Consider the following 16,700-nt stretch of genomic DNA (forward strand, 5'->3'; position numbering starts at 1 on the left):
AGTAGATAGGTAGCCACAGCACATGGCCCCTACTATATAGGTAGTCACAGCACATACTCCCAGTAAATAGGAAGTCACGGAACATGTCCCTGAGTATATAGGTAGCCGCAGCATATGCCTCCAAGTAGATAGGTAGCCACAGCATATGCCTCCAAGTAGATAGGTAGCCACAGCACATGGCCCCTACTATATAGGTAGTCACAGCACATACTCCCAGCAGATAGGTAGCCACAGCACATACTCCCAGCAGATAGGTAGTCACAGCACATGCCCTCAAGAAGATAGATAGGTAGTCATAGCAAAAAAAAAAAGTATTTACTTACTAGCGCTCCCTGGTGCCAGCTCCTCATCGCTCCCACGCTCTTCTCTTTGACCCAGGCTTAGACAATGGCGGCGAGGGCACCTGGGTCTAACAAAGGACATAGGCAGCGGTAACATCACTGCCTGTGTCCAGTGATCAGTCTAAGAGACACACAGAAGCCATCACTATTTATTAAGATCTGTCTGAGAGCCAGATGCAGCCAACAAAAGAGCCGTATCTGGCTCCCGAGCCGTAGGTTCCCTACCCCTGACTTAGATCATGCGCCCGATTACCTGCCTGTGTCGCTTCCCCGCTCAGGTCCGCCAGAGTTCACCTTTTTCTTCTTAATGTGTGTAATTGCATTGTCCCGACCCCCGATTTCTGTCGCATGAAAGCCGGCCCGATTGCAACAAAATCCAATCGCGTGCGACACAATCCCCTTTTAAATATCTGTCCCAGCCGTGTGAAACCTGCGAAATATCAGACGAAAATGTGGTCTACGAACCCTTAGTAAATAAGCCCCATTACACTTGAACTTTCTTAGAGTTTGGTTTTGGTTAAACAAAGTGTGGAGATTTGGGGTTAGTATTGTAGGTTAACCCTAACCATACACTAAGGGCCGGAACCAGGGGTAGGCGATTGCCTAGGGTGCCACCCTCGCCTTTTATCCTAGGGCGCCTTCCTGGCTCACAATAGAGATTAGCAATATGTGCATCTTTTAGACATGCATATCGCTGGTTAATGGACACAGACGTCATTGCTTAAGCAACGGCGACACCTGGGTCATAGAGCGAGAGGAAGACGAGGTAGTTAACTTCTGCGTGGAAGACAATAATGCGGAAAAGAGGAGGTGGTTGCAGGGAGCTCAGGTAGGTAAGTATTATTCTTTTATGTTTTTTCTAGGGCTAGAAGAAGCCGGGGTGACCCAGCGAAACACATGTTGGGACACTGTTTGTTATGATAGCCAGAGTTTAGGAACTAGTAATTGAGGGACATTTTATTCACGTTACCTCATATCACTGAAGATCGCTCGCCGCACATCACTCTACTCCTGCCCCATCAGCCATTAGAACCGTATGTCAGCGCGATGCAGGACACCGATCAATAAATGACAGAAGTTCTGCGATACAACGCGGAACAATGAGAGCATGTAAATTCATCCACATAGTGTGAGCTGCTCTATACCCCGCCACAGCATTAGGGTGATGGCACATGTGGCATTTTGAACACGTTTTTGGACCGTTTTTAAGCAGCCGGTAAAAAAAACGCATGCGTTTTTTTGACGGACTGCTTAAAAACGGTCCAAAAACGCCACTTGTGCCATCACCCTTAGGCCCCTTCCACACTTGCGTTGCAGATCACGTCAGAGTCTGATCATTTTGCATCAGAGTTCAATCAGTTTTCAGTCAGAGTTTGTTCAGTGTCTCAGTTGTTCATGCAAATTTTCAATGCAATTTCAGTGCGTTTTCAGGCGCAGGTAATGCGCATGAAAAGGACTCAGGACTGAGCTCTATCTTTTTTATGGCAATTGATGCGTGAAAAACACATTGCACTTGCATTGGACTTGCATGTGTCTCAGAGTGCAAAGCGTTTTTGATGCATCTCCATAGACTTGTATGGTGCGTTTTTCACGCGCGTGACTTGCAAAAGTAGAGCATGTCGAGATTTAAACGCGCAAAAAACATGGATGTGTGCGCGTGAAAAAATTGCAAGTCTGAAAAAGCCCTTTGATTACAATGGGTCAGAGTGCAATGCAAGTTCTGCACGTCAAAAGCACGCACAGAAAACGCGCCTGAAAATCGCAAGTGTGAAAGGGGCCTTAGGGTGCGGTCACACGTTGCAGTTAAAACTGCATCCCAATTAGTTCTGAGGTGGTTTTAGGTGCAGTTTTGTCAATTTCAAAGGTGAAAGACATGAACTGAATGGGTGAATTTGATTTTGAAGGAGAAACCTGCTCCACAAATGTCATTCACCTGTTGATTTGATGTCTTTCACTTGTTAAAATAAGTAATACCACCTAAAACCAACTAATTGCGATGCAGTTTTAACTGCAACGTGTGACCGCACCGTCAGTTGCAGAGACTGCCGTGTCCAGCTGCTCGCTACAAGCTGGGAGCACACCATCTCTATACTCTTCTTAGCACGTATTCACACTGAGTGGACTGAGTGGCAGTGTGTAGTTGAAGGGGAAGTAATGGCGCTAATAGAGCAGTGCCCTTTTGTGTCTCTGAGGCAGGGATTTTGAACTATATAGTGAAACCACGCTGCTGCACAAATACATTATTATACTGCTTGTTAAGGTGTCTTTGTGCATATATATAATAGTAGCACTAGATTGTATTTACTACCAAGTAAGAGCAGATTGTGCAGTGGCATCTCACTGCTGCATATACAGTGATAATACTCTGTCTCCCAAATACCCCCTTATATAAAAATATTTTAGGGGGACGCTATATATCTTTACAGGAGAAGTAACAGGAAGAATTAGGGGATCCACTCCTGTATAGTTGTCCTGGGCTGGCACCTGACAGCCTCTCTGGCTATGATAAAGTATGGTGATACTAGTGAGGCCATACTAGTTTTTTGGATATATTTCACAAATAAATCTGAATATATTTTGTAAGAATTAATAAAAGTTATATTTTAGTTTACACACTCACAACTTTTCCCTTCGCTCATCTCTTTCTTTTCCCTAACAAAGTAACTAGATCTCACAGGTGGCGCACATCGTGAGTGCATATTATAGTGTGTGAACACGACCCTTTGTTCAGGGACGATTCTAGGCTCTTTGTTGGCTGAGGCAAAAATTTAAATACTGCCCGCCCTCCACAACAGTTTAGGTAGGTTCGTTGGGGGCCCGGAATGCACAGTGTTAAGCTCCTTGTTAGAGAACAGCAAAAAGTGTGCAATATCTAACGTAGAAAAGGAGTTTATATTAAAGCTATGTGCTCACTGTATTGATAAACAGGACATATAAATACTGGTGGCAATCATGAAGGGGGTCATGGTGTTAAAAAAAGACAGTAAGCATTTTTTAACTTACTGTATTTGACTAAATCTTAAAGAATACTTTCAGTTTTTATAGCTGAGCTGAAATAAAAATTACCATAGTTCCATAATTTGCATAATCCATTGTGATGTCACAGAACAAGCAGCAGATCATTCTAGGAAGCCTGTGATGGTTCCACTGTGCCTAATTTGCATAATCCATTGTGATGTCATCGATGATGTCACAGAAGCGGCCGCCTATAAATAAGGACACGCTGTGACATTTTCTCAGTTGTTCACTGACTTCTCTCGGAGTAACAGTGTCCAGCGCTCTCTCTGCGACTTCACAGTCTACAGAACCTTGTTCTTCACCCAGTGCCCCGACATTGTACGCACCTCTGCATACAATGAGCGGCACATGCCTTTTATTACTGCTCTGCCTGATCCTCTTGGGTCATCTGGAAGCAAGACCATATCCAAGACCCCTGATGGATGAGCAGGCAGTTAGTCCTCATCTTGCTACCACAGATGAACCTGACGGCGGGCCCTTTCATCGCTACAAAGTCATCTTGGATCCTGATCTGGGTAACCAGCGCGCGGCAGAATACATCTATAACCGGAACGCCCTCAGAAACAGGATCAAGCAAAGACTAGCCGCTCACCATGGGATAATAACAACACCCCAACAGCGTGTAAGAGACCTCCGCCTATTTAACATCCAGAACAGGCCGCCTCCCCCCCCTCCTAAAAAGAGCGGACTGGAGGAGGTTCTATCAACTATGAAGCAGATAGTGATATTTGTCTTCGTGGCCATAGTCATCTGTGTGATTCTCTGCCTCCGTTACTCCAAAGACATGGTTGATACACATGCTGACAAGATCCCCCTAGACAAAATTCTGGACTTGTACAGCAAATCACAAGAGGCAGATTGATACCATCCACCTGCCATGTAGGCTCCGGATCATCAAGCCTAAAGAAGCAGGTTACCGTCCACCTGTCATATAACATCAAAGACCAAGTGGGAAGAGGCAGGTTACCATCCACCTGCCATGTAACACCTACAGACCAAGCCGGAATAGGCAGGTTACCATCCCCATGGACCACACTCTCCAAGGACGACCAGGATCGGAGCAGTATGCCTCCTACTTCGTTTCCTTAGATGGTGCCATTGCCTGACAGGTGGATGCTATTAGCTAGTTTAGTTTTTTTTATTTTTGCGTTTGTTATTTTGGTAGTTAGTGTAGGGACTTGCAAGAGATGAGGCCCCTTGACGTGGGTTGCGAGCTTAACACTTTTCACTGTTTTTAACTTGCTGTATTTTACAATAATGAAAAGTGAACAAAGACCTCATGAAATTTTGGTGCACAAGGGAATGTGAGGTAATATCTATTGCCTTCTTAGCAAATAATTGCAAGCTTCATTGGTGTGTTTGTTTTTTTGTGAAATTCCTTAGTGGAAAACACTGCATGACACAATGGGGCACATTTACTTACCCATGCCTTTGTCGTTTCCCCCTCAGGTCCACCTGAGTTCACCTTCTTCTTCTCGGTGTATGTAAGTGCATTGTCCCGGCCCCCCATTTCTGTCACATGAAAGCCAGCCCGATTGCACCAAAATCCAATCGCGTGCGACACAATCCCCTTTTAAATGCCTGTCCCAGCTGTGCGAAACCGGCAAAACTTCAGACGAAAATGTGGTCTACGGACCCTTAGTAAATAAGCTCCATTACGTAAGTTGTTTGTGCTTCTGCCAAAATGCAGCAGACCAAGACTGATTACAGTGTTGGCTCTGCTGCATATTGATATGCAACTGTTCACACTTGAACTTTATTAGAGTTTGGTTTTATTTAAACAAAGTGTGGAGATTTGGTTGTTAGTAGTTTAGGTTAACCTTAACCATACACTCAGGGCCGGGACCAGGGGTAGGCGAGGGTAGACGATTGCCTAGGGTGCCACCCTCGCCTTTTATCCTAGGGCGCCTTCCTGGCTCACAATAGCGATTAGCAATATGTGCATCTTTTAGACATGCATATCGCTGGTTAATGGACACAGACGTCATTGCTTAAGCAACGGCGACACCTGGGTCATAGAGCGAGAGGAAGACGAGGTAGTTAACTTCTGCGTGGAAGACAATAATGCGGAAAAGAGGAGGTGGTTGCAGGGAGCTCAGGTAGGTAAGTATTATTCTTTTATGTTTTTTCTAGGGCTAGAAGAAGCCGGGGTGACCCAGCAAAACACATGTTGGGACACTGTTTGTTATGATAGCCAGAGTTTATGGACTAGTAATTGAGGGACATTTTATTCACGTTACCTCATATCACTGAAGATCGCTCGCCGCACATCACTCTACTCCTGCCCTATCAGCCATAAGAACCGTATGTCAGCGCGCTGCAGGACGTCGATCAATAAATGACAGAAGTTCTGCAATACAGCACGGAACAATGAGAGGATGTAAATTCATCCACATAGTGTGAGCTGTTCTATACCCAGCCACAGCATTAGGGTGATGGCACATGTGATGTTTTGAACGCATTTTTGACCCGTGTTTAAGCAGTTGGTCAAAAAACACATGCGTTAAAAAACGCACTTGCATTGGACTTGCATGTGTCTCAGAGTGCGATGCGTTTTTGATGCATCTCCATAGACTTGTATGGTGCGTTTTTTACGCGCGTGACTTGCAAAAGTAGAGCATGCCGAGATTTAAACACGCGTCAAAAAACATGCGCGTGTGCGCGTGAAAAAAAATGCAAGTCTGAAAAAGCCCGTTGATTACAATGGGTCAGAGTGCAACGCAAGTTCTGCACGTCAAAAGCACGCACAGAAAACGCGCCTGAAAATCGCAAGTGTGAAAGGGGCCTTAGGGTGCGGTCACACGTTGCAGTTAAAACTGCATCCCAATTAGTTCTGAGGTGGTTTTAGGTGCAGTTTTGTCAATTTCAAAGGTGAAAGATATGAACTGAATGGGTGAATTTGATTTTGAAAGAGAAACCTGTTCCACAAATGTCATTCACCTGTTGATTTGATGTCATTCACTTGTTAAAATACAGTATATTCCGGCGTATAAGACGACCTGGTGTATAAGACGACCCCCCCTACTTTCCTGTTAAAATATAGAGTTTAAGATATATTCGCCATATAAGACTATCCCTTTTCCAACGCACACAAAAAAACGGTAAAAATTTTAAAAAAAACTGATTTGAATTTAACATGGTCCTTTTTTTAATTTAAATTCTTATGACATGCAGGTATATAGCAGGAAAACTGTCGCTCATAAACATAAGGCATACAACAACAACATTACCATCGTCCATTTTACTGTAAATGTTACCATACTGTACCTTAAATTTTTATTTTATTAAATATTCCATGCCATGTACTCAGAAGCGGGAAGAAAATTCCAAATGCAATGAAAATGGTGAAAAAACGCATTTGCGCCATTTTCTTGTGGGCTTGGATATTACGTCTTTCACTGAGTGCCCCAAATGACATGTTCTTGACATATTCTTTGGGTCGGTACGATTGAGGGGATACCAAATTTGTATAGATTTTATAATGTTTTATAATGAAAACCCCCTGTACAAAAATTATTTTTTTGATTTTGCCAACTTCTGGCGCTAATAACTTTTTTTACTTTTGTGTACGGAGCTGTGGGTGGTGTAATTTTTTGCGAAATTTGATAATATTTTCAATGATATCATTTTTAGGACTGTACGACCTTTTGATCACTTTTTATATTTTTCAAAATGGCAAAAAAGTGCCATTTTTGACTTTGGGCGCTATTTTCCGTTACGGGGTTAAACGCATTGAAAAACCGTTATCATATTTTGATAGATCGGGCATTTTCGGACGCGTCGATACCTGATGTGTTTATGATTTTTACTGTTATTTATATTTATGTCAGTTCTAGGGAAAGGGGGGTGATTTGAAATTTTAGGTTTTTTTATTATAAATTTTTTTTTTTAACTTTTTTTTTAATTTTTATTTATACTATTTTTCAGACTCCCTAGGGTACTTTAACCCTAGGTTGTCTGATCGATCCTATCATATACTGCCATACTACAGTATGGCAGTATATGGGGATTTTCCTCCTCATTTATTACAATGTGCTATCACCTCGGGTCTTCGGAAGACCCGAGGCTACCATGGAGACGGATCGCCGCCCCCGATGACGTCACGGGGAGCGGCGATCCCAGGTAAGATGGCGGCGCCCATGCGCCGCTATCTTTTTGAGGCTGCTGGCAGCTTTGCCGGCAGCCATCACTGTGAAAACACCCGCGATCGGTGCTAGCACCGATCGCGGGTGTTACCGGTATGCCTTTGCTGCAATATGCAGCAAAGACTTACCGGCTATGGAGAGGGCTCAGCCCGTGAGCCCTCTCCATGCAGCGCGACCCGACCGCCGCCGTGAATACACGGCGGGCGGTCAATTACCGGCGTATAAGACCTAAAACTAACCCAAAACTAATTGCGATGCAGTTTTAACTGCAACGTGTGACCGCACCCTCAGTTGCAGAGACTGCCGTGTCCAGCTGCTCGCTACAAGCTGGGAGCACACCATCTCTATACTCTTCTTAGCACGTATTCACACTGAGTGGACTGAGTGGTAGTGTGTAGTCGCGGGGGAAGTAATGGCGCTAATAGAGCAGTGCCCTTTTGTGTCTCTGAGGCAGCGATTTTGAACTATATAGTGAAACCACGCTGCTGCACAAATACATTATTATACTGCTTGTTAAGGTGTCTTTGTGCATATACAATAGCAGCACTAGATTGTATTTACTACCAAGTAAGAGCAGATTGTGCAGTGGCATCTCACTGCTGCATATACAGTGATAATACTCTGTCTCCCGAATACCCCCTTATAAAAAAATATTTTAGGGGGACGTTATATATCTTTACAGGAGAAGTAACAGGAAGAATTAGGGGATCCACTCCTGTATAGTTGTCCTGGGCTGGCACCTGACAGCCTCTCTGGCTATGATAAAGTATGGTGATACTAGTGAGGCCATACTAGTTTTTTGGATATATTTCACAAATAAATCTGAATATATTTTGTAAGAATTAATAAAAGTTATATTTTAGTTTACACACTCACAACTTTTCCCTTCGCTCATCTCTTTCTTTTCCCTAACAAAGTAACTAGATCTCACAGGTGGCGCACATCGTGAGTGCATATTATAGTGTGTGAACACGACCCTTTGTTCAGGGACGATTCTAGGCTCTTTGTTGGCTGAGGCAAAAATTTAAATGCTGCCCGCCCTCCACAACAGTTTAGGTAGGTTTGTTGGGGGCCCGGAATGCACAGTGTTAAGCTCCTTGTTAGAGAACAGCAAAAAGTGTGCAATATCTAACTTAGAAAAGGAGTTTATATTAAAGCTATGTGCTCACTGTATTGATAAACAGGACATATAAATACTGGTGGCAATCATGAAGGGGTGATGGTGTTAAAAAAAGACAGTAAGCATTTTTTAACTTACTGTATTTGACTAAATCTTAAAGAATCCTTTCAGTTTTTATAGCTGAGCTGAAATAAAAATTACCATAGTTCCATAATTTGCATAATCCATTGTGATGTCACAGAACAAGCAGCAGATCATTCTAGGAAGCCTGTGATGGTTCCACTGTGCCTAATTTGCATAATCCATTGTGATGTCATCGATGATGTCACAGAAGCGGCCGCCTATAAATAAGGACACGCTGTGACATTTTCTCAGTTGTTCACTGACTTCTCTCGGAGTAACAGTGTCCAGCGCTCTCTCTGCGACTTCACAGTCTACAGAACCTTGTTCTTCACCCAGTGCCCCGACATTGTACGCACCTCTGCATACAATGAGCGGCACATGCCTTTTATTACTGCTCTGCCTGATCCTCTTGGGTCATCTGGAAGCAAGACCATATCCAAGACCCCTGATGGATGAGCAGGCAGATAGTCCTCATCTTGCTACCACAGATGAACCTGACGGCGGGCCCTTTCATCGCTACAAAGTCATCTTGGATCCTGATCTGGGTAACCAGCGCGCGGCAGAATACATCTATAACCGGAACGCCCTCAGAAACAGGATCAAGCAAAGACTAGCCGCTCACCATGGGATAATAACAACAACCCAACAGCGTGTAAGAGACCTCCGCCTATTTAACATCCAGAACAGGCCACCTCCCCCCCCTCCCAAAAAGAGCGGACTGGAGGAGGTTCTATCAACTATGAAGCAGATAGTGATATTTGTCTTCGTGGCCATAGTCATCTGTGTGATTCTCTGCCTCCGTTACTCCAAAGACATGGTTGATACACATGCTGACAAGATCCCCCTAGACAAAATCCTGGACTTGTACAGCAAATCACAAGAGGCAGATTGATACCATCCACCTGCCATGTAGGCTCCGGATCATCAAGCCTAAAGAAGCAGGTTACCGTCCACCTGTCATATAACATCAAAGACCAAGTGGGAAGAGGCAGGTTACCATCCACCTGCCATGTAACACCTACAGACCAAGCCGGAATAGGCAGGTTACCATCCCCATGGACCATACTCTCCAAGGACGACCAGGATCGGCAGGACTCTTTGTATGTGAGAAGTATGCCTCCTACTTCGTTTCCTTAGATGGTGCCATTGCCTGACAGGTGGATGCTATTAGCTAGTTTAGTTTTTTTTTATTTTTGCGTTTGTTATTTTGGTAGTTAGTGTAGGGACTCGCAAGAGATGAGGCCCCTTGACGTGGGTTGCGAGCTTAACACTTTTCACTGTTTCCACTCAACTTGCTTTATTTTACAATAATGAAAAGTGAACAAAGTCCTCATGAAATTTTGGTGCACAAGGGAATGTTAGGTTATATATATATATATATATATATATATATATATATATATATATATATATATATATACATATATACACACACAGTTTTTTTTAAAATTGTTTAGTGAAAAACACTGCATGACACGTGATGCACATTGTTTGTGCTTCTGCCAAAATATAGCAGACCAAAACTGATTACAATGTTGGCTGCATATTGGGGGAAGAGGAACATTTTATATGATGACACTAGTTTCTGCTTCTATGATATACAACTGTACACACTTGAATTTTATTAGAGTTTGTTTATGATTAACCAAAGTGTTGAGATTTGGGGGTTAGTATTCTAGGTTAACCCTAACCAATACACTCAGGGCCGGGACCAGGGGTAGGCAATCGCCAAGGGCGCCTTCCTGGCTCTCGATAGCGATTAGCAATATGTGCATGTTTTAGACACGCATATCGCTAGGTACTGGACGCAGACGTCATTGCTTAGGCAACAGCGACGTCTGGGTCATAGAGCGAGAGGAAGACGAGGAAGTTGTCTTCTGCGTGGAAGATACTAAGGGGAGAGAGAAGGAGGTGGCAGGGAGCTCAGGTATGTAAGTTCATCTACAAGACTAGTTGATGAACATGCAGAAAATGTGTATACTTTAATTATATATTATAAGCAGAGGTACCTAATTTTACCAACAAAAACTGGGAAAATATATTGACTTGAGTATAAGCCTAGGGTGGGGAATGAATTGGTCACAACCTCCAGCCAGTATACAACTTGCCAGCCCCTGCCCCCTATAATATATAGCCAGCCCCTGCCCTCTAGCATATAGCCAATAGCCCCCTGCCACTAGTATATAGCCAGCAGCCCATGCACCCCAAGTATATAGCCAGCCCCCTAGTATATAGTGAGCAGCCCCCTTGTATATAGCCAGTGCCTGCCCTCAATATAAAGCCAGCAGCCCCCTGTGCTCAGTATGCCCAGCGTATAGAAAAAGAAAAACCTCTGTAATCACCTTTTCTGACGACCCCAGCAGGTCCTCTTCTGTTTTCAAAAGCTTTGTCTGCGGGTCCCCACGCGGTATGTCGCATATACCATGACATCAACCACTTGCTGACATCATAGTGTGTGCTGATGGCAGCGCACACACTTTGATGGCAGCAAGTGGCTAACATCATGGTGTGTGTGACGCAGCACGTGGGGACCAGAAGATATAGCTTCAGAAGAGAGGACCTGCGTGGGGCGTCGGAAAGGTGACTACAGAGGATTTTTTTTCATAGACTCGCGTATAAGCTAAGTTAGGGATTTTCAGCAGATTTTTTTTGTGCTTAAAGGGGTTGTCCGAGAGTTATGAAAACTAACTAAAGGTGTCCGGAGGGGCTGCTTAAAAAAATAAAGAACTACTTACCTTCCGGTGCCCTCCGGTGTCCCGTGCTGCTATTGGTCCGGTCCGGGCGCCATGTAAACAAACTCCTCTAGACTCCGCTTCCGGCCGGACCTGACAACGCTGCTCCGGCATCCATGTTTGTTTACATGGCGCCCGGACAGGAGCGTCAGCAGCACGGGGCACCCACAGGGCGCCGGAAGGTAAGTAGTTCTTTATTTTTTTAAGCAGCCCCCTCCGGCCACCTTTAGTTAATTTTCATAGCTCTCGGACAACCCCTTTAAAAACTCGGCTTATACTCAAGTATATATGGTATATATATACACACATTATAAACAGTATATATCACAGTACTTGACTCACATAATTTGGCTGTGCCATCTGAGCTTGTAAAGGAGATGGAATTGCAGGTTTGCTGATGTGTAAATAGTGGTATCCTCCAGGAACAAGACCCCCTGAGAAGACAAACACAAACATATTCTATCCTTATTATGGAGCTTAGATTTAGAACAGCCTCTTAATACTAATGCTTTCTTATTTATGTGGTGAGTATTCCTTTTTGTGTATAAATGTGTTTCTTCAGATATTGGGGCACATTTACTGAGGTCTCTGCCCCAGTTTTCTGGTGTACTTTGCATAGGTATTTAAAAAGGTTCTGCGTAACATACCTGCACTATTCTTCATGCGACACAAATTTCTGCACTAAAGTGGGCTTTCCGTGCTCAGTCGGACCATGTTCCAGATTTAACATGCAAAGTCCGACAGAAATGTGTCGCACGGCCATGTTAAAGGTCCACCAAAAAAAAAGTTGAAGAACATGCGCCATAAATCATGAATCTGGCTCCCTCTGCACACTACACAGGCACACTGCACATAGTGGAGTCTCAAAACCCTGCAATTCTTATAAAGCTTTAAAGGATAATGCTGTAGCTACATTGATGCAGAAACATAATTGTATTTTCAGTAAAACCACTCAGCTCAGGGAATAACCCCTTAGTGACGCGGCCTGAAAAGGCTCTAGTGACCAGGCATTAGTGAATTTTTTCCATTTTTATTTTTATTTGGGGTTAAAAGTGGAAAAAAGTCCCTTTTTAGTAATTTATAGTAATTTTTTTAATTTTCAAATTAACTCAAAATGAACATTATTAATGAATTTCCTATTTTGTTTTGGTCGGTTTGATATATAATATGTATAGTCTTGGGCAAACAGGGCAACTATGGCGATGCTTTTTGTAGTGTAGCGGGGGATTATATGGGGAAATATCATTGTATTTTTATTAATATCTATTAATATTTTTTGTGTGTGTTTTTACCTTACATGTCCCCCATGAGGTCATGAGGCATTTAAATTTTCTTTTTTTTAATTTTACTTTCTTTTTTTCTTTTACGAGTTTTCCTCTGTACAGTATCTGAGGCATCTATAAGAGCCTCAGTTACAAGGGAATTGACCACCTGTGACTGGGGTTCTGGTCAGAGCTGGACTGGGTCTATTTAGCAGCTCTGATTAACCAGGTGGAAACGTGACCGCCGGCTCCGCTCCTCTATGCATTTCCCTCATTCAGCACGATGCTGTGAGGAGCGGAGAAGCGGTAACAAACCACATCTCCCTAGGGTTTCTGGGTGCCTCTGAGACACAGCTTAAGCGGGAGCACTATTCTTCATGCAACACAAATATCATTAAAGAAATGGGCGTTCCATTGCACAATTGGACATTGCGCCACATTTATCATGGAAAGTCTGATAGAAGTGTGTCGCACATGTTAAAGGTGCCCCAAAAAAGTTGGTGCACTCTGTTGGGGCAGTGCAGGGAGCACCAGATTAATGAATAACGTGCGCCACAAATCTGGAGCACCCTGCACACTACACAGGCAAATTGCACAGTTTGCACTGTTTTTAGTAAATGCTGCCCAATCTATTTCATTAGCATTTTCATTGTAGTAAGGCCCAATGTAATGTATAGATAACCTACCCTGAATGCTGGGTCCTTTATAGATTGGAATGAGTCTGTCACATTCCTCCGATGGTTCACTCACAGGTTCAAGTGTAGGATCGAAAAGATGAAGCATGGTAGCAGCCAGCTGGAAACCTATCTCCTTGGAGCTGAAGTAGCTGTGACACCACTCATTTACATAATATCTATTGGAGTACTTGGTCAGTGGCCCTGCTGCTCGAATGGAAGAATCGTTTGTGTGAAATGTTGTATCAATAACCAGCTTTCCATCATATACCAGACATGCGCTGTTTATTGCTTTAAATGCATCAACGTCCACTTTCTTCTCAGAAAAATTGAAGAATGCCTATAAGACAAACGTAACATAAAAGCAAAATTAATACACACCATTACTAGTGGTTAAAGGGAACATTTCAAGTTTATTTGGGGCAGTAAATTATCTATAGTTACTTACGGACATGTGGCTTAGTGCCCCATATAGCTTTATGTAAATTTTATCTATGGCTGCAATAATTAAAACAAGCCTTTATACTTACTCAGAGGTAAGTTTGATAAGTCTCATCTGACATATCTCTGGTGAATAAATGAACAAGATCAAAATCCATTGCAGCACTACTAGTATACAAGGACCCTTAGTAAGGCCAATGTTCCAATTGTATAAACATACATCAAAATTCCATATGAATATAGTGAATAAATATTCCATAACTCATGTTTCATCATACATATATAATAGTGATAATAATTTCATCTAAGTTCATGCATTTACAACTACAGTGATTATATGCATCAAATGAATAGGTAAAAACACCACAGGTGTATATACTCATCGTATTTACATCACCCACTATTTTTCAAAAGAGATCCTATGTAATGACGCCATGTTGGGAACGCCAAACACATCGTGATTACATAGGATATCTTTGGAAAAATGTGGGTGATGTAAATATGATGAGTATCCCGTATGTCTTCCCCCCCTCAGGACGTCATACATGTCTGCCCGCCACTGGCTCCTCTTCTTGCTGACTGTGTCAGGCTATTCTTGGGCCTGCGTTGTCAGTATCTGCTGGCAGACATGCATAGATGAAGCGGTGCCGGGGGGTCCTCCTAAGCAAGTTGCATATCCGCTTCACTGCCTATCAACACCAAACAAAGTGAGGCGCATGCACAGATTGATTCGGAGCCCAGGCAGCTGGCCTTGCTTCATCTGCTCATGTCCGCCTGCAGATGCTGACCATGCAGGTGCAAGACTTCCCTGTCCCAGTCAGGGAGAAGGGGAGCCAATGGTGGGCAGACATGTATTACATCCTGAGGGGGAATCGATGGGGGGAGGATATATGGGGACATCTTTTTTTTTTAATTTGAAATCGCCGCATGATGATCCTCACTGGCCACTCCCGTGGGACTGGGGACACATAGTTTACCTTTCTGTATGCGGATCTAAGTTTTTTTGTTTTTTTTTTAAAGCCAGTTTTACTACAAAAACTCTTTGGCAATGTGTACAGTATTCTCTATGGGGACATGGGGGGCCTGATTATAGGTTCCCTTTAATGGATCTGCATTTTTTTTCCCATTAATCTACTATGATACTGTGATAGACCAGTTTTATTATCCCTTTGGCTGTATTGGCGCATATGTATTCAGTTTAATATCAAGCAGGAAACATTCTGTGTCACATAATAAATCACATATTACGGTCTTCATACTCACAGTGCAGGTAAGTTTCAATGGTTTGGAGTCAGTAGTGAATGAAGCACAACATATCGGGTCCGGATCAGCACCATCATTCCACTGCGCCAGCTTACAGTTGTAGTAGGTTGTCACTCCGGCTGCCACTAAGCCTTTCTGCACCGCTTCTTCTATGGCGTAGTTGTTAAAGCAGGTGACATTTGATGTAAGCGGAGGCTGTACAAAATGAACTCGGGAGCCGCAAATTCCCAGTGCTATGATGGTAGCAACTGTGGTGTAACTATCAAGTGTGTTCCCATATACAATTACATTTCCTATTAAAAAAATATATATATAAATTAAAAAGAAAACACAAAAAAAACCCATATTGGTGCACCAGATTTTATATGATAGAGATTTGCTCTCTGTGACCCTATTATCTATTTGATGCCAGAGGCAAACAGCGTTGCTTGGCAACTCCAAACTAGAAAATCTACAGAGGAATCCGAACAAAACATCCCACAAAAGTAGAGTGTGCTTAGCTCAGATGAATAGCATTTGGCAATTTCAAAACTAATAAGAACTATCCAGCTTAAAAAGAACATAGATTTCCATGGATTGTGCAGAAGAAAGGATCATTTTAATAGGTTTGCTTGCATCTCTTTATGAGAACAACAAAACAAGTGTGTACTGATTACAATGAGGTAAATAGCCCGAGCGTGCCATTAGGATCCGCTGCACCCACTGGCATTGTATGTGAGTGCACCTGAAATTAGTGACTGTGTGCCGGGCATAATCATGCCACTCCTTACAGAACTACCGCCTCTATTATTTCCTTCTCAGGGAAAATATGTGGTTGGGGAAGATCAGCAGGGAAAAAAATACATGAAAATAAAACGAATACTTTCATCCTATTCCGAAGATTCCAAACATGGGCAGTTTAAATGTAAAAAAAAAAAAACCCTCCACAATTTTTGTTTTCAATTGGCAGCGTCCAATTTGTTTTCTTGAGGCTGTTGCCTTGAAAAATATGGATAAAGATGGAAGGCATTTCTGAAGAGTTATAAGAACGCAAACCTAACCTAGAAATGTGAGAAATTTGAACCCCTTTTCTGTTTTTGCGTCTCCGTTTTTCACATCCTGCATCCCAATTTTTTTTTCATTTACAGAGACATATGCAGGGGAAATTGTGCTTTCTAGTGGCACCATTTAATATTCACTTGAAAGCTATCAAAAAAACCCACATACAATGGTATTTACAAAAAAAACTCACTGCTGTGCCATTTTCTAGAAAGGTTTGCTTCTACCGCTGTGTAGTCTAGATAACATATCCCCTTTATATAGGTTTGCACCAGGGCCGGCTCCAGGTTTCAGCGGGCCACTGGGCGAAAGAGCCTCAGTGGGCCCCTTAACAGTTAACTCATGTGACAGTTGCAGCCTATATCAATTATGCCCAGTGTGCTGTCACTGACTTGCCAGCCCTGCCCACAGTGCCCAGACTGCAGCCTCTATTAATTATCATGCCCAGGCTAGGCTGCAGTCTATATTAATTATTATGCAGCCGGGCCCCCCCAATTGAAAAAAATAATAAACTGTGAACTTACCAGAATGCAGGTCCTCCAC

General features: G+C 43.0%; 1 protein-coding gene across 2 annotated transcripts in view; it reads right to left on the bottom strand.

The window, feature by feature from the left end:
- CFAP61 (cilia and flagella associated protein 61) overlaps positions 1-16,700 on the bottom strand; it is a 228,145-nt gene that overhangs the window by 58,128 nt on the left and 153,317 nt on the right. For both annotated transcript variants that reach the window (XM_072140627.1, XM_072140628.1), the window contains exons 22-24: positions 15,120-15,412; positions 13,428-13,755; positions 11,822-11,913 (exon numbers count right to left, since the gene is read on the bottom strand). In XM_072140627.1, coding sequence (XP_071996728.1) covers positions 11,822-11,913; positions 13,428-13,755; positions 15,120-15,412 — 713 coding nt within the window. The remainder of the gene's footprint in view (positions 1-11,821; positions 11,914-13,427; positions 13,756-15,119; positions 15,413-16,700) is intronic.

The sequence above is a fragment of the Engystomops pustulosus genome, chromosome 3 (genome assembly GCF_040894005.1).
Source record: "Engystomops pustulosus chromosome 3, aEngPut4.maternal, whole genome shotgun sequence".
Classification (NCBI taxonomy): domain Eukaryota; kingdom Metazoa; phylum Chordata; class Amphibia; order Anura; family Leptodactylidae; genus Engystomops; species Engystomops pustulosus.